The sequence below is a fragment of the Dendrobates tinctorius genome, unplaced genomic scaffold, assembly GCF_039654945.1.
Source record: "Dendrobates tinctorius isolate UK_male_01 unplaced genomic scaffold, ASM3965494v1 ptg000213l, whole genome shotgun sequence".
Lineage (NCBI taxonomy): Eukaryota > Metazoa > Chordata > Amphibia > Anura > Dendrobatidae > Dendrobates > Dendrobates tinctorius.
The window spans coordinates 6,727,068-6,751,112 of record NW_027361880.1 but is presented as its reverse complement, the minus strand read 5'-3'; the positions used below and the strand labels follow the sequence as shown (position 1 = coordinate 6,751,112).

The window sequence follows — 24,045 nt, the reverse complement described above, 5'->3', positions numbered from 1 at the left end:
CCTGCCACAGGACTTTATGAATCGGGACACCCACCTATTGGCTGCTAAGTTGCAGTTATATAGGGCCCCCAAAGCGGAGACTTGGACTTTGAGTGTGTTAGTGGCTAACCCCAGTTGCACCCCCGACTGTAAGAATTCTAGGATAGGTCCCACTGGCGCTACATCCAAGGGTTCCCCCAGGAAGTCTAGGAACTTTTTCCACGTTCTACCTTAGATTTGGGATGTTATACGTTTCCTACTTTTCAACATGGTGGAGACTAACCCTGGAGAGAATCCCTGGCGACTCAGTAGCGCCCTCTCAAATTCCAGGCTGCTAGATGGAAGCCTTTCACCTGAGAGTGGACCACTGGTCCCTGGGAAAGCAGGTCTGGAATCTCCAGTAATATCCATGGATCTGTCACCGACATGAGTCTCAGAAGGGAGAACCAAGGCCTCCTCAGCCAAAACGGAGCTATAAGAATTATTCTCGCTCGATCCTCCCTGATTTTCCTGACCACTACTGGGATCATTGTTATCGGGGGAAATGCATAGGCCAGGATGAACTTCCAGGGTATTTGTAGGGCATCTACTGCGAAGGGGTTTTCCCTTGGATTTAGTGAGCAGAACTTCCTGACCTTACGGTTGTGTGCAGTAGCGAACAGGTCTATTTCTGGTTTGCCCCAGGCCTGAACTATTTGTTGGAAGACTTGGGGGTTTAGGGACCATTCCCCTTGTCTTAGGTGCCTGCGACTCAGGAAGTCTGCCTGTATATTTTCAACCCCCTTTATGTGCAGTGCTGTGATGGATAACAGATGTTGTTCTGCTAGCTGGAAGAGTATAGCCGATATTTGCATGTGGCCCCGAGATCTCGTTCCCCCCTGGTGATTGATGTAGGCTACTACTGCCTGATTGTCCGTCATGACTCGGGTGTGGCGGCCCCGAAGTAAAGGAAGGAAATGTTTCACGGCTTTTTCCACTGCCCATAGTTCTTTTACATTTGAACCGTGATGCTTTTCTAGCGAGGACCAGGTCCCCTGTATTGAGTGGGATCTCAGGTGTGCTCCCCATCCTGTGGCACTCACGTCTGTTGTAATGATGTCCTCGACTGGTTTTTGCCACGGGACACCAGCTGTTAGATTCTTTTCTACAGTCCACCAGAGCAGGGAATCTCTTACAGCCACTGAGAGACATAGTTTGCCTTCTAAATGTCCTTTTGTTTCTGTGCTGACAGAACTTCCCACTGTAGTTGCCTTAAGTGGTACTGCGCCCATGCTACTTCGGGTATGCATGATGTCAACGAGCCTAAAAGGGACATTGCGTTCCTCAGTGTCATATTTGGTCTTTGAATTGCTGTGCGAGATAGGCCTCTTATCTTGGTCACTTTGCTCTCTGGTAGGAGGCAGCGTTGTTGCTCGGAGTCCAATATCAACTCTAGGAAGGATTGCTCTTTTACTGGGGTTATCCTTGACTTGGGGATGTTTACTATCCATCCTAGTCCTACTAGAATTGTTATCACTTCCTTCACTTGATGTGCGCAGTGGGACTCCGACCTCCCAATTACAAGAAAGTCGTCTAGGTATGGGACGATCACTATGTCCCTGGAATGAAGAAAAGACATTACTTCGGCCATCACTTTGGTGAATACTCTGGGGGCTGTAGACAGGCCAAACGGAAGGGCTGCGTACTGGTAGTGTTTCACCTGCCCCTGGACATAGAGCGCTACCCTCAAATATTTTTGATACTCCTGATGAACTGGGATGTGATAGTAGGCATCTATTAAGTCTATCACTGCCATGAGGCAATGCTGGAACAGGATCTTTGTGGCCGTGTTGATTGACTCCATTTTGAAGGAGCAATTGTCTACCCACTGATTGAGTCTCCTCAGGTTGACAATGGTTCTCCAAGAGCCGTCTGGTTTTTGTATTAAGAAGAGGGGGGAGTAGAACCACCTTCCTTCTTCTTGCACTGGGACTTCCTGTAGGACTTGTTTTTTCACTAGTCCCAAGACTTCCGTCTCCAGGGCCAGCAATTGTTCTTGGGTTTTCCTTCTGGGTGTCATTATGAAGGTATGCCTGGGCGGACGGATTAATTTTATTTTTAAACCGTCCTTTATGTTTAGGACCCATGTACTGGGGGAGATATTTGCCCAGGCGGAAAGGAAGAGAGAAAGCCTTCCCCCTACCTCTGGCCCGATGTCATTGGGGAGATTTTTTGGAGGAAGTGGAGGGCCCTTTAAACATATAGCCCGATCCTCTTCTTTCTTTAAAGTCCCAGCTTTTTCTATCTCCCGGGGGACGACCCCTGTTAAATCTCCTCCTCCGAAAGGGCTGCTTTTTAGGTTCTCCCAGAAATTGGGGAAAGCTTTTCTTCCTATCCCCCGCATGTTCCAAAATCTCTTCTAGTTTTTTTCCGAAGAGGAATTGGCCATTGCATGGAATGGAACATAACCTATGTTTTGATGGTAAATCTCCAGGACACTCTTAAGCCACAGGGCTCGTCTTGCTGCATTTGACAGGCTTGCTGCTCTGTCAACCTTGCGGAATCTGCAGAGGAATCCGCTAGGAAACCCACTGCTCCGTGTACCAGTGTCAGATTAGACAGAAATTCGTCCCTAGGAACTGCATCCCTGACCTGGTCTTGTATTTGTTGTAGCCAGACCATGAGGGCACGAGCGGTACAGGTACCAGCTATCGCTGGCTTTAATCCACCTGCCGAAGCTTCCCAGATATGTTTTAGGAAACCATCTGCTTTTTTTATCAAGAGGGTTTTTCAACATGCCCGAGTCCTCTAATGGTAGAGATCCATTTTTTGAGGATTTGGCTACGGCCCCATCAATTTTTGGGACTTTTTCCCAGGTCTCTGAATCCTTTTGTTCAAAAGGGTACCTTCTTTTTGATGTAGAAGGCAAGCCCCCTGACCTCTCAGGTTTTTTCCATTCCCTGTTAATTAGGGCCTTTATTTTCTCATTTACAGGGAAGGTGCATTTTTTCCTTTCCTCCAATCCTCCAATCATATCCTCCAATGATTTAGGAGTCTTTTCCTCCTTAAGGCCCATTGTAGCACTAATAGCTTTGACCAGCTTTTCCACATCCTCTGTTGGGAAACATCGACGGCCGCCTATATCGCTGTCCGAGGAGGATTCTGAGGACTGAGTAGAGGAAGAGGAGGTGGAGGGGGACAAGGATCTTTCCCGCCCCTTCAGCCCTGGCGAGGCCTCTGAATCAAAATCCCTTCTATGACCTCTTTTATCCTTCTTTTTAAGAGCTGCCTTTAGGCAACCTTTCACCTCATGCTGTATTAACGCCTTAAGGCTGGTTACCAAATCAGGGGTTTCCTCCTGTATAGTTTTATTTACACAGTCAACGCAGAGGTCTTTCTACCACTGATCTGCCAGCGGGTGTTTGCATAGGGCGCATTCTCTATTTTTGGTTTTGCTGCTTGCCTTCCTTGACCCCTAGTGATCAAACAGAGAAAAAAGGAATCCCTTTACCATAAGGGTGACATTCACGTAGATCACTCACGACCGCTGTCAATCAGGGGCACCGATCTTGGAGGCTCCTCAGATGCACTCGTGACGTTTCTTCTGGACGTCTCAGAGTCATGCCGGTCACGTTTACGACTGCCGCTCCCACCACTCGAGCGGCTGCTCCTCGTATGCTGGCGGCCCGGCCTGGCATGAGCTCTTGCTGCTGCCCATCTTGCCCCACTTCCATCATGAAGCCTTGGGCATGAGTGCATCTTCTGTGGTCATCACCCTTATGTAAGGGAGAACCACTGCACTCTCCGCCTCCTCCGGTTACCCCCACAGCCCCTCCCCCCAGCCATGCCGCCGGGATCTTATCTTGCCGGCCGGCGGTTTTCCCCTATGGGCGCCGCCATGCCCCTTCTCAGTGTGCCCTGCGTGTGACGTCAGAGGGGCGCGACCCGGAAGCGGCCGCTCCTGACGCTGCTTTCTCCTCCAGGATAAGGCAGAGAAGGAGAGGGCGGCGGGGCAGCCACGGCAGAGCCCCAGGACGTGCTGCTTCTGCGCCCGCTCGGACACTGAGCCCCCGGGGGACCCGCGGATGGCGCTTCCCTCTCCCGATGCACGGCGCCCAAGACCCTGCCTGTTCTTCCACGCCGGCACGAGAGAGGGGCAGGTACGTGATCTTCAGTACACGGGTCCCTGTCAGGACAGGAAACCCAACTGAAGCGAGGGAGAAGTACCGCCCCTTTTATCTTCAGTAGGGTTCCTGTCCTGACTGGGCGGATCCCCTCTCTCATGTGTGCCATCATGGGAGACGGGAAAATATAAATTTGGTATTGACAGTCACAGTGACTCAAATATAGAATTAACATTAATTATGCAACAATAAATTTATACACTACAAGTCATAATATACAAAGAATACCCCCATATGACTCCAAATGAATAATAGTCTTGGATTTTTAGAATTACCTGTTGATGATCTGTGGTTCTACATTTGGTCTGTCTACAATGTGATGGGTAATGGATGGGTCTGAGCTGTCATACGTTGAACCAATACAGACTGAGCTGTCCCACGATACCTGTCCTCCAAAACATCTAGACAAATAAAAGCATTAGGCGTTAGTAATAATACTTTTACAGCAAAATTTCTTGAGATATCGATAATCTATCTTACAGATCAGTGGGGGGGTCCAATAACTGGCAACCCCACGATCAGCCGATACCTGGTGCTGTAGCTGCTGCATGCATGAAGCCAGCAAAGCACAGCTCTATACGCCAAGTAGTGGCCCTTCTCGAGTCCTAGTATTGTAGCTCAACTCTTTCTCACTTAAGAGCTCAGCTACAGTACCAAACAACATGTTAGGGTATACAGTATATACTCGTGTATAAGCTGACCCGTGTATAAGCCGACCCCCCTAATTTTGCCACAAAAAAACTGGGAAAACTTATTGACTCGCGTATAAGCCTAGGGTGGAAAATGCAGCAGCTACTGGTAAATTTCAAAAATAAAAATAGATACCAATAAAGGTAAGATTAATTGAGACATCAGTAGGTTAAATGTTTTTGAATATCCATATTGAATCAGGAGCACCATATAATGCTCCATACAGTTCATGATGGACCCCATAAGATGCTCCATTCAAAATACACCCTATATAATGCTGCACAAAGGTTAATAATGCCGCCACAAGATGCTCCATAGAATAATATGCCCCATAAAGGTTATGGCTCCATAAGATGCTCCATAGATTATGCCCCCATAAAATGCTCCATAAATTATGCCCCCATAAAATGCTCCATAAATTATGCCCCCATAAGATGCTCCATAAATTATGCCCCCATAAGATGCTCCATAGACTATGCACCCATATGCTGCTCCATAGAATATGCTCCCATATGCTGCCCAATAGACTATGCCCCCATATGCTGCTCCATAGAATATGCCCCGATATGCTGCTCAATAGAATATGCCCCTATATGCTGCCCCATAGGATATGCCCCTATATGCTGCTCCATAGACTATGCCCCCATATGCTGCCCCATAGGATATGCCCCCATATGCTGCTCCATAGGATATGCCCCCATATGCTGCTCCATAGGATATGCCCCCATATGCATGCTCCATAAGATATGCCCCCATATGCTGCTCCATAGGATATGCCCCCATATGCTGCCCCCATAAAATGCTCCATATATTATGCCCCCATATGCTGCTGCAAAAAAATGCCATACTCACCTCTCCTGCTCAGGACCTCACCTGTCTGGGGGCCATCGCTGCCCACCGCTGTTTGCCATGTCGTTGTTCAGTGACGTTCAGGCAGTAGAGGGCACGGCGCGCACTAACCACGTCACTGCGCCCCCTGCTGCCTAAACGTCACAGAGGATGAAGTAGGCAGCGGTGAGCAGCGATGGACCGGGGGACAGGTGAATATCGCTATACTTACCTCCCCTGACGCGGTCTCTGCAGCGGCAGCCCTGCTTCTCCACGGTCTCCCTTCCTGCCTTCAGCGGTCACATGGTACCGCTCATTACACTCACGAATGTGCGCATATTCATGAGTTTAATGAGCGGTACCACGTGACCGCTGAAGGCAGGAAGGGAGACCGTGGAGAAGCGGAGGGGAGCTGCAGAGACCGTGCCAGGGGAGGCAAGTATGATCTGACATCCCCCGCTGCCCCTCCCCCGCCGACCCCCATGTATATGACTCGTGTATAAGCCGAGAGGGGGACTTTCAGCCCAAAAAAATGGGCTGAAAATCTCGGCTTATACACGAGTATATACGGTAAGTTGAAGTCGTTGGACTTATGTCTACCTTCAACTTTATAAAAAACAAAAACAAACAACTATGAAAGAGCTGCCACTACAAAGTGTTATGGTTTCATATACTGCCCTAAGAATACATTATCCAAATCTAGTTAGCACATTAAAAATATATATATATAAATTCAACCCCCCAAAACTAATATAGAGCTTATGTAAACAATTAATTCTATTGAGCTTCTCAGACTCACCGGATGACAAATGCAAGGGCTTCCCTTGGCACTTCCCTGTTTAAGAAAACCTTAAGGCCTACAAATAAAGACTTTTGTTTTTCCTCTGCCTGCTGCTGCTTTTTTTGCTCATCTTGAAGGCTTGAGTTCTCCTGCACAAATCAGAAATGGGGATGAGAATATGCACTGCATAATACTGTCTATTAGAGAGGAATTAGATTAATGCACATAAAATGCACCACTCTACGGAACTATAATGGGTCATAAAGTGTTATCTGAGCATGCTTGAGTGCTAATGGAGCCTCTTCGGCATGCTCTAATACTATGTTCTAGTCCCCGCGGCTGCATGTCTTGTGGCTGTTAAACAGCTATAACACATGCAGGGATTGACCGTTAGAGGCTCCATTAGCCGAAGAGGCTCCATTAGCACTCAAGCATGCTCAGATAACACCTTATCAGAGCACGCTGCTCGCTCATCACTAGTAGAGAGTTATGGGCTAGAGAGCCTGCTGACAGTTAAGATATTTCTCCCCAGATGGAACAAGGCTACGATGAAGCATTGTCCCCTCTCCGTTGAATTCTAATTGTGCCAATTTATTTTACTCACTTATATAGTGCCATTAACTACACAGCGCTTCACACATTTTTGGCACTGTCCCCATTGGGGATCACAATCTAAATTTGCCATCTGTATGTGGGAGAAAACCCACGCAAACACGGGGAGAACATACAAAATCCTTGCAGATGTTGCCATTGGTGGAATTTGAACCCAGGACCCCAGTGCTGCAAGGCTGCAGTGCTAACCACTGAGCCACCGTGCTGCCTCTGTTGGAAAATCATTAAATTCTACGCTGTGTTTAGTTAAGATCTTTATTTCGATCTGTTTTACAAATTACCAAAGTGCATAGAAACATAATATGTTTGATCAGATAAAGTTTTTTCTGACGTCACTACTTTAAACTGTCTAAAACCTCTTTATGATTCTCCTATGAAAACATAACAAAGGGTCACTCACTCCATCTGCAGGGAACTCATCAACCTCCGCTTCCTCTTCAGGCTCAGATGGAACCACACGGGACAGGCTGGCACTGAGAGCTGCCAATTTCTGCAGGATAGAAAAAGGGATAAATGTACAACAAGGACACTTGGCTGAAAGTGTAGCACCAGAATAAAAGAGGCATAATAGCATGCCACAAAATATACCTCCATGTATGTCTCAGACTCAAGAGCATATTTCTCTTCATTATCCAACTTCAGTTCTACCTCTGAATGAGAATCCAGCTGATGGGTGAAGAGGGTGACAAATGTATTAGCTTTATCATGATTGCAGGTAACATACGAAAAAGGTAAAACAAAGAAACATTCACAGAGAGTAAAGGCCCCGTTACACACAGCGATATCGCTGATTTTGTGACACATCAGTGATCTCTCCAGCGACATCGCTGTGTGTGACATCCAGCAGCGACTGCCCCCCTGCTGGGCATCGCTGATCGTGCTGGATCGTCCTGGGCCGTTTTTTCATCGCTGGTCTCCCGCTGCACGCTGGTATCCAACGTAAACAGCAGGTTTCTAAGAGACACGTGGCTCTTAGAAACCTGCTGTTTACATTGAATACCAGCTTGCTCGCTGGTCCTGATCGCTGGAGGGGCTGTCTATGTGACAGCTCACCAGCGATCAGCCTAACGATGTCCCAGCGATCCCATCATGTCGGATCGCTGGTGGGAACGCTAGGACATCGTTGTGTGTAACGGGGCCTTAAGAATAGAAAGAGCTGCTGACAATAGGATAACTCATTGCAGTAGCTTACACTTTCATCTATATTTGTCTTAAGGGAAAAGAGAGGGGTATATTCTCTTATCTCAACTACAAATTCCACAGGTCAATTGCCAGGGACTGGAGACGGTACTATGAACCCTGTTCACCTTTGTAGATTCCTGGAAACACAAGATTGATCAGGATTGAGTGGCTTGGATCCCTAAATACCTCAGGTAGCAACAACGATTAAGGTGATGGCTCTATTCCTTGTAATGGTTAGCCAAAAACTACAGTTACTGGTGAAACTGACTCAGCGAGGCAAGCTATAGAAGTGTCTGAGGGTAATAATATTTTATCATCAATTAGGAATTTTTACATTTATTACCTTGGGTGGATACTGTAGATTAAGCGTTTGGTACAGGCGGAAGTTCACAAACCCTAGAAGAGTTGTGTAAAACTCGGTGAAAGTAGCCATAACCCGGTAGTCCACATCTGTAGGGTGCTGCAGAAGACACGATTGGTGGTTTCGTCATACAATATTGTGCTCAGTGACAAATGTATAATAGCATCATCTTTTCAAGTTCTAGTGACGCCACATTCGAGGGACTAACAGTGAATTATACATGGACTGTCAAGGATGAGAGACGCAACATCTAAGTGATCAACCGTTGTTCACACAAATTAAAGCTTCTACATTTATTTCATTTGTCAAAACTCTTTTTTTTTTTAATCAAGTACTTTTTATAAAGGCATATATCAAAAATGTAATACAGTCAGACACAAACTTCAGACCAATACCAAAATTACAAAGCAGATTGAAACATTTTCATTTAACATGAACTAGCCCCTATACCCAGTACCCCACCCCCATCCCAATAGCCTTTATTATCAAACTGGTACATCTCCTCTTGATAGATTTATACACCACTTCACGAAAGCTCAGCCGCACAAGTACAATTTCTGCAGAGGTAATTAACCGAATCCCAACCTACTCTGCAACAGCTCAACAGACGCCACACCCGGACAATCCATCCGCCCCACACATTTTCAAATTTGGTATGTTGACCTCTCTTAATCTAAATATTCCTTTCCATGAGGGCAATAAAGTTTATTTTATTCACAAACTCTTTTTTGTCAAAACTCCTTAATGAAGCAGAGTGCAGCTTTCACAGCGCCAAGTACAAAATGCGAGCTATGCTGTGACTGATTGCAATGGATAACAAGTTTTTCTTTATGACATTTCCCTTAGGTCTTACTGCATACACCCATAGAAATAGCAAAATTATTACATTAGGTCATAAATGCACAAACAATGAATTGCATTAGCCTGGTTTAAAATGGGATATTCCGGGGGGCGTGGTTTGCAGAGGCCAGGAGCAGACGTGTTTTGCAAGAGCTCCTGAGATTCCTCTAAAAGAGCTACCTAAAGCTTACAAATAAGTGGACTTTATGCAACTATTTGCTGTGGAGGACCTGTGAGAACATGCCTGGAGCTACAGAGATGAAGAAAGAAAAAAATCCAGTGGATAAAAAGCTTCTTAAAGCATCGAGAAGCAAGCGGCCTGAAATTGCTGTGTCATCCCCGCTGTCTGGCTGGAGGAAGATGGCGGCTGCAGTGAAGCCGGTAGCACAGAGGAAGATTGAAGCGACGCCGATGCGGAGATCTGCTGGGTCACAGCCAGTCAACCGGATCATCGGTGGTGGACAAGGAAGGAAAAAAGAGATACCACCGGTTGTCAGCAGCGGGAGGAGAAGCGGCGGCAAAGGTACAGCGGCAGAGCAGAAGAGGAGCGGGACAGAAGAAGCGATGATGTCATCCTATGCCGGCGGGAAGCAGAGAGGCTGCGGGGTCGTCGTGGCAATGGAGAAGCTGGAGAACACAGCGAGGAAGCCCGTCGGGGCTGCCCTGAATGGACGCAATGGTGCCGGAAGAGGAGAAGAAAGAGGCGGCAGAGCGGTCACAGCAGCGGTCACACCAAAGGAGGAGGAAGACCCGGTCCTGCTTTCTTCATCCGTGGTTCTGGCGGTAGCTGAGGGGAGGACCCGGGAGACCGGCGGTGATTCTACAGTGGCAGAGGAGAAGAGGAGCAGGGCGGAAGAAGCGGTGATGTCATCATATGCCGGTGAGAGGAAGAGAAGCTGCGGGGTCGCCGTGGCAATGGAGAAGCCGGAGATTGCAGCGGGGAAGCCTGTTGGGGCCTCGCTGAATGGACGTGATGGTGCAGGGAGAGGGGATAGAGGCAGCAGAGCGGTAATAGCAGCGGTGACATCATTGGAGAGGGAAGAAGCCGCGGTCCCGCTTTCATCATCTGCGGTCCTGGCGGTGGCTGAGGGGAGGACCCGGGAGACCGGCGGTGAGTCTACAAGGACCTTGGTGGAGGCTGGTGTCTGGCGCAGGGAGGTGTCAGGCGCCCTGGAACACAATCAAGCGCTCCATACAGCGGAAGAGGGAATCTTCATTGCGACTTGTGGAGCAGCTGAGGAGAGTTGTCGGGTGAGCGTCCAAGGGGCAGGAATCGGTTCAGGGTGGAAGGAGAAGAAAGAGGAGGGTCTGAGGTTGGAACCAGGGGGTGGCAGCCTGCGATATGAAGCTGCTGTATTTGTACCATCGGTACTCAGAGATGGGGGTGCCTGGACTCAGAAATTGGGGATAGGGGGGCAGGGGAACACCTCATTACAACAATGTTTAAATGGGGGGTACCCCTATACTCCCTCACAAAAGGAACAACTACAAAATACTCAGAGGTTGCGGGATGTGGATGAAGAAGTTCATAATGGAGGGAGTGGATCTGTGGTTCAGTCGTGTGGGGCGATGAGCAAGGTATCCCTAAGAAATAATGGGGTTAAAAACCCTGTTAATACAGGAAGACAGATGAGCGTAACCTTATGTAAGCCAAATGAGGCCATAAATAATAACGGACAGAAATATAAAAAATCCAAATTGGGGGATGGGGAGAAAAAAGGGTTCCATATTGACTCTGTCAATTGCATATCATTTAAAGAGGATGTGTATCAAACGATGCTGGAAAGCTCCCAGTTTAATGAGATTACTTTTGGCGCCAATGATGATTTAGAAAGCATTTATACAATAGAATCCTCTGGCGGGGCTGATTCATACGAAGCGTATGGGAGCGATCCTTTTAATGATAAGATTTTGAATGGAACCTCATCTCCATATTCTACTTCTGAGGGGGATAATACTCCTGAAATTAATACTTCATTGATAGATGACATACCCGCCTCAGATGACCATCCATCAGAAGGCTTTGTAGCTAGAATGTGTACAGCCCTTTTAAAATCACTAGATCACTCAGTAGAAAATCATATTACTCAGAGAAACTCATTTAAGCAAAAAGAATCCAAGGCATCTGAAGTCTTCATTAAAAATCTTTTTAGGGATACTTTGCTGCGCCTGACTGATGACTCCTATCCTAACTCTGCTAGAAACTTTGATAATACCACAAAAAGCCGAGAAGTACACGATTCTCAAGAAAACCATGAGCCCCGACCCTCTATCACTCTAAAATTGAATGACCTCCCTTATAAAAACCATGAGACACCAACAACACTAGCGGATGGTACCCATTTAACCTCTTTGATCTCCTCAGAGGTCTCTGGATGCTGTTTTCACAATACTAAGACGACAGATTCAATCAAAATTAAAAGTGATATATTACACTAAAGCGACTGTCAAATGTTATCTGTGCTCTCAGACTCATTGAATACTATTAAAAAGGACATTGCTTCTTTTAACTCCACCCTGGCCAATTATGAGGACTTTAAAAGAAAAAACAATGTTAAAATACGAGGGATCCCTGAATCGGTTCAGGCCTATCAACTAAAGAGCTACATATCCTCAATGGTCATCTACTTCTTCCCCAATGTTAATGAGAATTATCTGATTGAAAAAACTTTTCGAATACGCAGACCACCCGAACTTCCGCAAGACTTGGCAAGAGATGTTATTGTGTCGTTTCATCCAAACTGGTTAAGGAGTGCGCTTCTTGGAATGCCTAAAGAACCAGAATTCAAATCTTCCCCCTATAGTCATCTATCTTTCTTCAAGGACTTATCAAGAAACACCTTAAAAAAAAGAAGAACATTCTCCTCTACTACACGCGAACTGTTACGTGCCGAGATACCATATTTTTGGACTCAGTCTTCGACTCTAATGGTGAAATATGCAGCGAGGTTAATTCCCATTACTTCTCCAGACGAAGGGACAGACTTTTTAGAATGCGCTGGAATTAAGATTTCCAAGATTCTCCGCAAAATCTCTTCTTCTCTCAACTCGGACTATCATCATGAATGAAAGAACTCAACTTACTATTTACACAGGCTTCAGTTCTCATATTGGTCTTTACTGCTATTGTTTTACACTTTTCTAATATTCTGGAATTGAACCGGACATTACCCCCAATCGGTCCCAGGGGCATCACTGGATTTCCCGGACGGGGCAGGCTATATACCTCCTATACTCTACTTTATATATGTCTGTTAATTAACACATTGGAGGCAAATGTGAATAATTGTTTTTTTTTGCAGGTATTGATACGAAGAGTTTAAAACCAAAAGGACGTAACTGGATAGTAACGTCGAGTTTGTTGCTTTTATTAGTTAACACAGATATGTAAAATTATAACATAATTTTGTGTACTGATTTTATTTCTACTCATCTAACTCGATGATCACTTAAAAGATCACTTGCATTTCTTAAGCTAATACTTTGTGATCTCTGATGTGATACGTATATAGTCTGCCTATTCCCCCATTTTTGGGGGTCTTCTCTGTCTTCACAGGGTATTTCTGTTTCCCCACCCTATCCTTTGTTCTTGTATTCCTTCCCTACCCTTATAAAAATTCTTAAAACTCTAATAAAGATTATTGGAAAATAAAATGGGATATTCCCACCTCAGACACGTATAGCAAATCCAAAAGGATATTCCGGCCTCAAGAACAAAGGACCACCAGTAACTGCAGGAGGGTGAATGGCATTTTTCGGGAGGTAGGTGCAGGTTCTGGAGGTTGGACTTGCATCTATCAGACATTTATGTCATATTCGGTGGCCATAAATTATTAAGGGTGGTAATACCACTATAAAGGGAATCCGTTTTTACTGTAGCTTGCATCTCTTACACAGTGGTGGGCCTGTGTACCGAGACCCCCCAATGACCACTCAAGAATCTTCTCTGTCGCTTTCTGCTCAGCAGGCAAGAGTACTAAGCTCCGGTGTAAAAGCTCATAACTTTCTATACACTCAGTGTGTACCCCTCAGGAAGAAGATCAGTAAAGATGTTTTAAAGAAAAAAAAACACTATCACTGTGTAAAACTATATACAGTTGTGGCCAAAAGTATTGACACCCCTGCAATTCTGTCAGATAATACTCAGTTTCTTCCTGAAAATGATTGCAAACACATTCTTTGGTATTATTATCTTCATTTAATTTGTCTTAAATGAAAAAACACAAAAGAGAATGAAGCAAAAAGCAAAACATTGATCATTTCACACAAAACTCCAAAAATGGGCCAGACAAAAGTATTGGCACCCTCAGCCTAATACTTGGCTGCACAACCTTTAGCCAAAATAACTGCGACCAACCGCTTCCGGTAACCATCAATGAGTTTCTTACAATGCTCTGCTGGAATTTTAGACCATTCTTCTTTGGCAAACTGCTCCAGGTCCCTGATATTTGAAGGGTGCCTTCTCCAAACTGCCATTTTTAGATCTCTCCACAGGTGTTCTATGGGATTCAGGTCTGGACTCATTTCTGGCCACCTTAGAAGTCTCCAGTGCTTTCTCTCAAACCATTTTCTAGTGCTTTTTGAAGTGTGTTTTGGGTCATTGTCCTGCTGGAAGACCCATGACCTCTGAGGGAGACCCAGCTTTCTCACACTGGGCCCTACATTAAGCTGCAAAATTTGTTGGTAGTCTTCAGACTTCATAATGCCATGCACACGGTCAAGCAGTCCAGTGCCAGAGGCAGCAAAGCAATCCCAAAACATCAGGGAACCTCCGCCATGTTTGACTGTAGGGTCCGTGTTCTTTTCTTTGAATGCCTCTTTTTTACTCCTGTAAACTCTATGTTGATGCCTTTGCCCAAAAAGCTCTACTTTTGTCTCATCTGACCAGAGAACATTCTTCCAAAACGTTTTAGGCTTTTTCAGGTAAGTTTTGGCTAACTCCAGCCTGGCTTTTTTATGTCTCGGGGTAAGAAGCGGGGTCTTCCTGGGTCTCCTATCATACAGTCCCTTTTCATTCAGATGCCGACGGATAGTACGGGTTGACACTGTTGTACCCTCGGACTGCAGGGCAGCTTGAGCTTGTTTGGATGTTAGTCGAGGTTCTATATCCAACATCCGCACAATCTTGCGTTGGAATCTCTTGTCAATTTTTCTTTTCCGTCCACATCTAGGGAGGTTAGCCACAGTGCCATGGGCTTTAAACTTCTTGATGACACCGCGCACGGTAGACACAGGAGCATTCAGGTCTTTGGAGATGGACTTGTAGCCTTGAGATTGCTCATGCTTCCTCACAATTTGGTTTCTCAAGTCCTCCGACAGTTCTTTCGTCTTCTTTCTTTTCTCCATGCTCAATGTGGTACACACAAGGACACAGGACAGAGGTTGAGTCAACTATAATCCATGTCAACTGGCTGCAAGTGTGATTTAGTTATTGCCAACACCTGTTAGGTGCCACAGGTAAGTTACAGGTGCTGTTAATTACACCAATTAGAGAAGAATCACATGATTTTTCCAACAGTGCCAATACTTTTGTCCACCCTCTTTTTTATGTTTGGTGTGGCATTATATCCAATTTGGCTTTAGGACAATTCTTTTTGTGTTTTTTTTTTTCATTTAAGACAAATTAAATGAAGATAATAATACCAAAGAATTTGTGTTTGCAATCATTTTCAGGAAGAAACTGAGTATTATCTGACAGAATTGCAGGGGTGTCAATACTTTTGGCCACAACTGTACAGTCATTGTGAGAACATTTTCACTATTTCATCCATTCACCCCTCATACTGCATATTACATAAGCAGGGCGGGTAGTAGGACAATACACAATAGTCATATGCATAAAGAAAGCTGCACAATGCATAGCAGTCATAGCCATCTATACAAGGGCTTAACACTAATGCACTCAAGGTTTAGTGCAGAAAAATCATGGCAGTAAGATATCCAAAGATACCAGTGTTCATATTACCTGTCCTGTGTACAGTGTCAGCAAATAATGAGCTCATCTCCCCTAAACCCAGCATGGCTCATGTCATACGCTTGTGTCAGTGCCCTGGGGTTAGGAGTAGCTTGTTATTAACTCTTACTAACAGCTTGTTACACAATATTAAAAGCCTAACGATGCAAAGCATTAACTTTTTATCATATATTTGCTTGTAGCATTTTTTTTTTATATATTTCTTGATAATTTCCTTTTTAAGCAGTATTCACTTTATGTAGAAAATACAAAACTGCCCTACTAACAGATAAAGAAAAGACTGACAGTTATAAAACATTTGGTACTTGAAGGGGTTTTCCAGGATTTTAAGAAAATTACCCTTGAGGGAGAAATAGTATACAGTATGGTGTACACAGCGTCCAATCCGCAGCGTTCCCTGACCATGGAAACATAACTCCCATTGAGCTCAATGGGAGTTATCCCCAACTATCGCAAGCTCCTTCTAGTCGTGGCTGCAGACAGCCACAATTGTACCATTTAATTCCACATGCATGTGAGGGAAGCAGAAGATTTTGGGATTGGTTCCACGAAAATATATACTGTAAGTGAATTAATTATTTAAATTCATTAAATCCCAGAATTTTTAACCTACAACAAGTTATCAGATGGGTAAACTGTAAACTTTAATTTAATGTGTTAATATCCATTCATATTGCAAGATTCTCCTGAGTGAGTGCTCATTTCTCAATCTTGCCGGGTAAACAGGCGGCTGATCATCCAATGAATGCGGAAAACACTTGTTTGCACAAACATAAAAAAAGACAAAAAAAATTCTTGGAGTATATGGTCCCGTGTAAACCAAGAACCATGGCACTGAATCAACCATTATAGATCGCTCGGTGCTCTTCGGAAGTTTGGTCTGCCTTGGTAAACAGTCAATTAACTGCCTAATGCAAATCAGACAATTTGGTTGTTAGTGCGACTGTAGAGTTATGGACAAGCTTTTACTAAAGGGGATGTCCACAGGAGTCAGCCTGCCCAAATGACTAGATATGAATTAGCATATGGCATGCTCCTGATCATAGAAAGTTTTTTTCTGCCAATATGTTCTTCAGAAACTTTATATAAAAGCATGCCTATGAGACTGTAAGAGAGAGCAGTAATGTGGTGGCCAAACCCACTTGAAAAGTTCTGCCTTAGAAAAATAGACTACATGGCGGAAAATACATTCTGTACTTACATCATGAGAAAAAGCATATGGTGTAATCCACGTCACTGTCTGTCCTAGGATTTCTGCCTGGTAATAGATTCCTTTAATTGAGAGGAAAACCTAAGGGAAATGCAGGCAGGGAATTTAATGCTAGAGAGAAATGCAAGCAATGTAAACTATTACAGGAAATCAATCGGAACAAAATGACTGTTCAAACCAAGCACAGTGCTCCCCCTTGGCACGGCCGAGCAGTTCAGTGTACCTTCCCACTCACTTGTTTTGCATCTATCTTGGTCCTCCTGTAAAGCCAGAGTTGGCAATCGAGGAAGATGAGGGTTGAGACAAATGCACTGAAATGCTTGGCAACGCCAAGGGAGTATGGAGTGCTATGATCCAACAGTAATTTGGTGCTGATAGAGTCGCTAGAATGAAAATAATTGTCATGAACACTTACACAGGCAATGGGAAATGGGCCTTAGGGTAACTTTTTACCCCCAAAGTAAATGACAAATTTCTAGTGTATAGTAACTATACCTAGTGTGTGTGCTAAGCGCTCTCTCTCGTGATGGGCACAGCACTGTCATTATCGGCAGTGGTCAATCTCATACCAATGTGAAGGCATGGCTCACTTTCCACAGCGCTCCCCATGCTTCTTCAGTGGCCATTATACATATGAAACGAGGCAGCAAACATTGGACATTGGGTTGAACGACTAGTCACGTTTAGGCGACTAAATGGCTGGAAGCGCAAGCCAGTTATTCATATCTAGGTTGGCAAACACTCAGGGTGCGCTTTAGAAATAAATGATATGGTCTGCTTGAATTACCTTTACAAATTAAAGGATTTGCGCTTTTCTGGCTCGATGACTATTATTAGTATATGAAAGTAAGCAGGAAACCATTTTTTTTAAACCCCTATGAAACATTTCTTTTTAGTACTGTTCGCATAGCGCGTTTATCTACAGCTTTATGAAAACAGTTAAATGATTATAACAAAAGAAGTCATGACCAAGGACAAGCAGAGCTCTGCTGTAGCTGTACCTAAAAAGGTACATAAAGTTAGCTATGTTTGGTTTCCTATGACTTTCCCAGTTCAGATGAGGCTTGGCAAAAGGAGAATAAGACATTACTGATCGGGACCATCCATACTTAGGTACACCTTGACGTGGTTGGATAACTTTTGCACTTTTTGATTAAAAAAACAAAACAAAAACACAACATACACAACATTAAGTAGCTTACATAACAGGTGCCACGAGAGGGCAATACCTCAGTGCCACCTAGCGGAAGACTAATGGAATTGTTACTGAGACCTATTAGTCATATATACTCATATAGCAAATCCTACGACTCAATCTTTTGAAAAGCGTTGACAATTAACTCACCTTGCGTAGAGAACGACAAGCGACTACATAATTAAGGAATTCTACACTAAGGCGACGGCAAAGTTGAATGGTCTGAACATGACACTTTCCAGTACGACGAAAGGTAGAAAAAAGAAAGCACATGGAAAGAGCATCATCCAGGTCACGGAGAGCATCAATAAAGGTTGGGTATCTGCAAATACAGTGAAAACATTGTGCTCAGTTGCATACAGCATAGGACTCAACAACAGCTGTAATGTGAGATGAAGGAGGCTTACACACAATAAAAGCACATATTGTGGGATAATAAAAGTATACAGCACATTATTCTCTCAAAAGCTAAAATAATCATTTGTTTTTAAAGTTGAAAACAAGAACAATTGAGACCACAAGTGCAAAACTAGTGAAATGATTCCAATGCCCCTTTCACACCAAATTAAGATAAATAAGCAGATAATGAACACATAAGACTTGCATGGAAATGTGTCTCGGCTTTCCCTGCCCGATCTCTCTCTATGTACATACCTTAAACTGAAAGAGACGACCGATCAGTCCTCTGGAAGAGGATGAGAGAAGCCAGATGGTGACCGGCCTCGAACCAGTCAGTGGAAACACAAATGTCCCAGCTGGCTTTCCAAACTACGCTTACATACCTGGCTGCAATCACGCAGCCAGTGCCTGATTTATGCTGCCCAGGGTTCAGGCAGCATAAATGTGACGACAGATTCTTTTAAAAACTTTTTTCATCTGGAAAAATTGCTGTGCTTTATAGTAGAACAACTGTATAAGACTTCAAATATTTTTTGCAGTATGTGCATAAGATTTAAAGTGCAAACCGATAAATGCCACAGATTCTATATCATTCTTTGGAATGCCAATCCGCTCCGATAAACCTCCAACACATTAAGGAAGAAAGGAGACTAAGGACTCCATCCTAATGATCATAACGCTCTCAGCCATCAACCCCTTGCGGAGAGATGATAAATGGCATTTGCTGGGAAAACTTCCTTAAATATATTAGGCACTAAACTCTGGAAAAGATCTTACCTCTCCTTGATGATGTGGTCAAGTTTGTATGTAGGTTTGTTACCTCGAATTCGGTCTACAGATTCCCATTCCTTTTTGCCATAGGCTTTACGCAGACGACGTACAAATACCTGAAAGTAGAAGAAGCAATTTAACATTTTAAAAGGAGTTTACTAATTTTTTTTTTTATAAAGTACTCCCCAAGGAGTGCAGTAAAATAAACAAAATCTGACATCCCTCACTCTCCCAAGGTCCAGCACTGGTTCTCTGCTGCTCCGGTCTCTTGTTTTGGCTGCAGAGGTGATGTAATGTTGCCCGCATTTATCACTGCTGCATCCAATCAACGAGTTCTGCAGCTCTGCTTATAAGGGCAAGCTGCTGAGCTCAGCGATTGGCAGCAGTGGCGATCTGCACTGTTGTCATGACATCACCGCTGCAGCCAAAACAAAGACAGCGGCAGTGGCGGAGACCTGGCGGTGAACCCAGGAAGAGTAAGTATTATACAGTTTTGTTATTTTACATTACAGCAATTGTTTGTAGACCCCTTTAAAAGAGTGAAAAACCCTACAAGGAATTTTAATCCTATAATGCTGTCTAATAGTGTTAACAAGACAGTAAACTGAAAGGGGTTGACTCACAAAGACAACCATTATGCACACGCCATTTTAGAGGGAGACGTCCCATTCACTATCCTTTCCACAAGCCAAAATGGAAAGTTATTCTAGAAGAGCAGCTCCCTCTCTGTTCATGTCATACATAGGTGGCTCAAGTACAACAGTCTTTTGTGTAGCTGGCCACAATGTAATACCACATTTCACCTGCAGAGAAACATTTGACTAACAGCAGCGTCAATCCAAAAAATGAACTCTGCCATTTCAGGAGCTTCTCAATGCAACTTCTACCCAGAAAAGTCTGCCCACATAATCACTACTTTATTATGTATATCTGAGTACATAATTTATCACTCTTAGGCTGTGTGCACATGTAGCGATTTTTAAGCGTTTTTGCCGCGATTTTCGGCGCGAAAACGCTTAAAAATCGTGTACAGAACGCCCCCCATGCATTCCTATGGCATTCCGCACATGCTGTGCTAATGCTGCGCTTTTTTCCGCAGCGGAATCGCATCGCGGAAAAAATCGCAGCATGCTCACTCTTTTGTGCGGAATCGCAAAGAATTGCCGTGATTCCGCACCCATAGGAATGCATGAGAACCGCTTACTTCCCACATGTGGCTATGCCCACCATGCGGGAAGTTAAGCGTCTCATGTGCGGTTGGTACCCACGGTGTGGAGGAGAGGAGACTGTCCTCCAGGCCCTGGGTACCATACCCCTGTAAAAAAAAGAATAAAAAAATCGGGGTATATTTACCTTCCGATGTCCCGCGCTGCATTCCCGGCCTAGCGTTCCCAGTAATGCCTTGCGGCAAGGTCCTGTGATGACGTGGTCTCGCGAGATCGCTATAGCAACGTGAGACTACGTCATCACAGGTCTCGCAAGGCATTACTGGGAACGCTGAGGCCCGGGAATGCAGCGCGGGACGCCGGAAGGTAAATATACCCCGATTTTTTATTTTTTTTTTAGCATTTTAACATCCTATCTTTTACTATTGATGCCGCATAGGCGGCCTCAATAGTAAAAACCTGGTCACACTTGTCAAACACTATGTTTGACGAGTGTGACCAACCTGTCAATCACTTTCCAAGCGATGCTTCAAATCGCTTGGAAAGTGCTTGAATAACGCACACTAAAATCGCGGCAAAATCGTGATCATAATCGCGGTAAATTTGCGGTGAAATCACGCGGAAAAAAACGCGCGATTTCTGGGAAGGAGTCCGGTTTTTAGTGAGCGTTTTAAAACGCTACGTGTGCACATAGCCTTAGGCTCCTCTAACTTCTAGTAGTAAACTATAGAGGCCATTTATATGTAGATTTAGTACGGCATTCTGGACAAACAGCAGGCAAACACATCCCAAATATGGGCGCTTTATGGACTAGTCGCATCACAAGTGCTTCCTCCATCAGCAGCCATGATTTGTAATGGATCCATGTATTTAGTCTGTGCACACAGACTGGACTAAACAAGAGACGGACGCATTCTGAATGAAGACATGGTGACTATGTGCTAATGACAATATATTTCTAAGTAAATTCTAAGACTGTCTAAAAATTATAATCAAGTGGCCCGGATATTAGAAAACATACCTTGTACTCTCTGAACTTCCTCACAATAGGTTCATGCAGTAGAAACTTAATATCCTTCAACAGATAGAAGGTCCGGGGCGCTGTAGACCCCTTGTTGACTTTCTTCTTGTGTTTGGGTTCATGAGGATAGATTCCTTTTAAGATGCAGAGACGTCTAAATGAAGAAGCATGAGCATATTTTACTGGTTTATAGATGTCAAAAACATTTTTTTCCCCCAAATATAAAATGTACAAAAAAAATGGTGTTGTGAAAGTGTTCCCATACTAGAAACACACTGGGATTGGATGCATACTCGCATTTGTCACACAAATTATAGGCTACGTAGAGTGTAGAACTACTTTAAGGCTGCAGAAATTTGTATATTTTTCAGTTTTCTGTTCTTTAGTTTGCTTACTTGAGGAACTACCATTTCCGGCCACACACCATTTCAAATGCCTATGTGAGTGATAAGGAAATTAGATTGTGATTCCTATTTGTGGAAGGGTCTAACGTAACGGAAAAACACTAGAAAACGGCTACACTTTTCTTTTCACTAAATTCTCCCCCTTCCAAGCTGATCTTTTACAGTGGTAACAAGAGTTAAGTATTGCTGCTGAGCTGCCACTGTACTGAAATCTACAGGTTCCTTGCACAAGATTGCTGGGTGATGTACAGGATGTGACAGCCAAAGGAAAATATATAGGTATGTCAGTTTATGATGACGTTTAAACCAATGACACAAACCACCATCGCGGCACCGAAACGTGAGCCGACAGTGTGGAGGGGATGCACTTTTTAACAACCATAAATAAAATACTGAGGCGAGGGGCCGGGGACGTCATATCTGCTTGCGGCTCATGTGTATCAGGTATTGTGCACCTGTCTTATTCACTGGAACAGGACAGGTGGCAATAACTGTTGCTGGGGCACGCAAGAATCACATAGATGTAACGTCTCTGGCCTCCCTCACAGGTGAGCGGAGTACAAATAATCCTTTAATAACCAACGATAACAAAAGAGCATTTTACCTGAAATCTGGCAGGCTCAGCTGCAGCTTCTTTCGAGCCTTATTTCTTGTGATGTAGTTAGTGGCTGACCCACTCTCATACTGAAAGACACAAAAATGGACATTGGAAACCAGGACTAAAGAGTCATTGAGCAGGGACAGACTGGTAATGCCTAACCACCAGGGCGGTGGAGTCTGTAAGCCAAACCTGCGACTCCTCAATTTCCCTGACACCGACTCCCACATATATTGCTTATATTTAAGTGAAAAATTTATTGTAGTACAATGTGAACATCAGACATTTAATCATTTTTATGATACATTAATCAAGATATTTAGATAGAACATAATATCTATTTATTGGAATACAACTTTAGAACACAAAAAACTGTAATAAATAGTAAATATGTAATACACTGTATAATATCGATTACATATACTGTGTATATATAAACACTATGTAATAAACTATGTAAGTGGCAAAAAACAGTTTTCAACAAAAACATACTAAATAACATTTGTGCAGTCTATGAATTTGTCCTAAGAAATAGAATTGCCTCCATCAGATCCTCCTTCATAGATGACCTCACATCTGACCTAATGATTTTAAGGCCAGAGAACAACCTCTCTACAGTAACTTGGGTTGGAGGCAAAGCCGTAACCACATGGGCAACATCTCTAACAATTTCCGGGTATAAAGGAATTGCCTCATGCACAGTCAGTTTTGATGAACGGTTGAATTTTTCTATTTCTTTGAGAGCAAGTGAAACATTTTGCTGAAATATGGTCAGTCTGCTTGCTATAGGAGACGGAGTGAAATCTTTTTCCTTGCGGCAACACTTTGCCTGCTCCATGTCATCCAAATACTTGTCAAACTCCTCATCTGATGAGGATGAAGATATGGCAGCAGTAGCACTGTCATGACCCAAGTCCTCTTGCACCTGGCAGTCCTCCTGTAGGCCACTCATCCTAACTGCTACCTCAGTCAGAGCTTCTTTTCCTTTAGTAAGCTGTTGATCATCAAGCAGTATACAATGACTTGGGTCCACAAAAACAGCTGCCAGAAAAAATTTTCATTTTCCAATAGCTGTGTCTCTCTCCGTTTCATTGAAGCAGAAATGCCATCTGTGATTAAACCTCCTCTTTGGGACAGGCAAAATAGCAAGTTCTTACACTCACTTATGAAAAAGCCATGAGTAAAATCCTCAGCTTGTAATTTTTTAGTCACGGTAAATGGGTGGTTAAGCTATTCCTTCAATTCAGCCACCTGTGTCCATTGACCTTCATTTAGGGTTACCTGAGGGTTCGCCATATCTGTAAGAAACAGTTTTAGTTCAAGCAATCGCTCAATCATTAAATAAGTGCTGCCCCATCGAGTGGCTTCATCGACAATTGCCCCTTTCCCAGCACGTCTCTTCAAGATGGAATCAATTTTAGCGGTTCTGGCGGCAATAGCCAATTTCCTCACATTTCCAATCAGATTTCCAGCATGTCCCTCTTGCAGACTATCTCTTATTGCCAGCTGCAGCGTGTGCACAACACAACGCATGCGATGAATAGGAAAGTGTTTGAAGCAGCTTCAACAAGATCATCTATTTCTAAAGTATAATTTTGCTGTTCTCCTATTGTAATATCTGTTTGTTCCTCAGTTACAAGAACAGCACTGTGGCCTAGGCTATGTGTACACGGTGCGGATTCTGCTGTGGAATTTTCCGTGCGGATTTTGCTAAATCTGAAGGTAAAATGACCTGCGTTTTACCTGCAGTTTTAGTGCGGATTTCCCCTGCAGATTTCTATAAGGGTATGTTCCACGCTGAGGATTCTGCTGCAGATCCGCAGCGGTTTTGGCTCTGCGGGTCCGCAGCAGTTTCTGCTGCGTTGTACAGT

At 44.1% G+C, this 24,045-nt stretch overlaps 1 protein-coding gene across 1 annotated transcript in view; it reads right to left on the bottom strand.

Annotated features, from left to right (window-relative positions):
* Positions 1 to 24,045, bottom strand: part of PES1 (pescadillo ribosomal biogenesis factor 1) — a 63,497-nt gene that overhangs the window by 36,681 nt on the left and 2,771 nt on the right. The window contains exons 2-11 of the mRNA XM_073554806.1: positions 22,181 to 22,260; positions 21,173 to 21,326; positions 18,992 to 19,101; positions 17,966 to 18,137; positions 16,612 to 16,701; positions 8,579 to 8,695; positions 7,642 to 7,719; positions 7,454 to 7,543; positions 6,460 to 6,590; positions 4,418 to 4,543 (exon numbers count right to left, since the gene is read on the bottom strand). Coding sequence (XP_073410907.1) covers positions 4,418 to 4,543; positions 6,460 to 6,590; positions 7,454 to 7,543; positions 7,642 to 7,719; positions 8,579 to 8,695; positions 16,612 to 16,701; positions 17,966 to 18,137; positions 18,992 to 19,101; positions 21,173 to 21,326; positions 22,181 to 22,260 — 1,148 coding nt within the window. The remainder of the gene's footprint in view (positions 1 to 4,417; positions 4,544 to 6,459; positions 6,591 to 7,453; positions 7,544 to 7,641; positions 7,720 to 8,578; positions 8,696 to 16,611; positions 16,702 to 17,965; positions 18,138 to 18,991; positions 19,102 to 21,172; positions 21,327 to 22,180; positions 22,261 to 24,045) is intronic.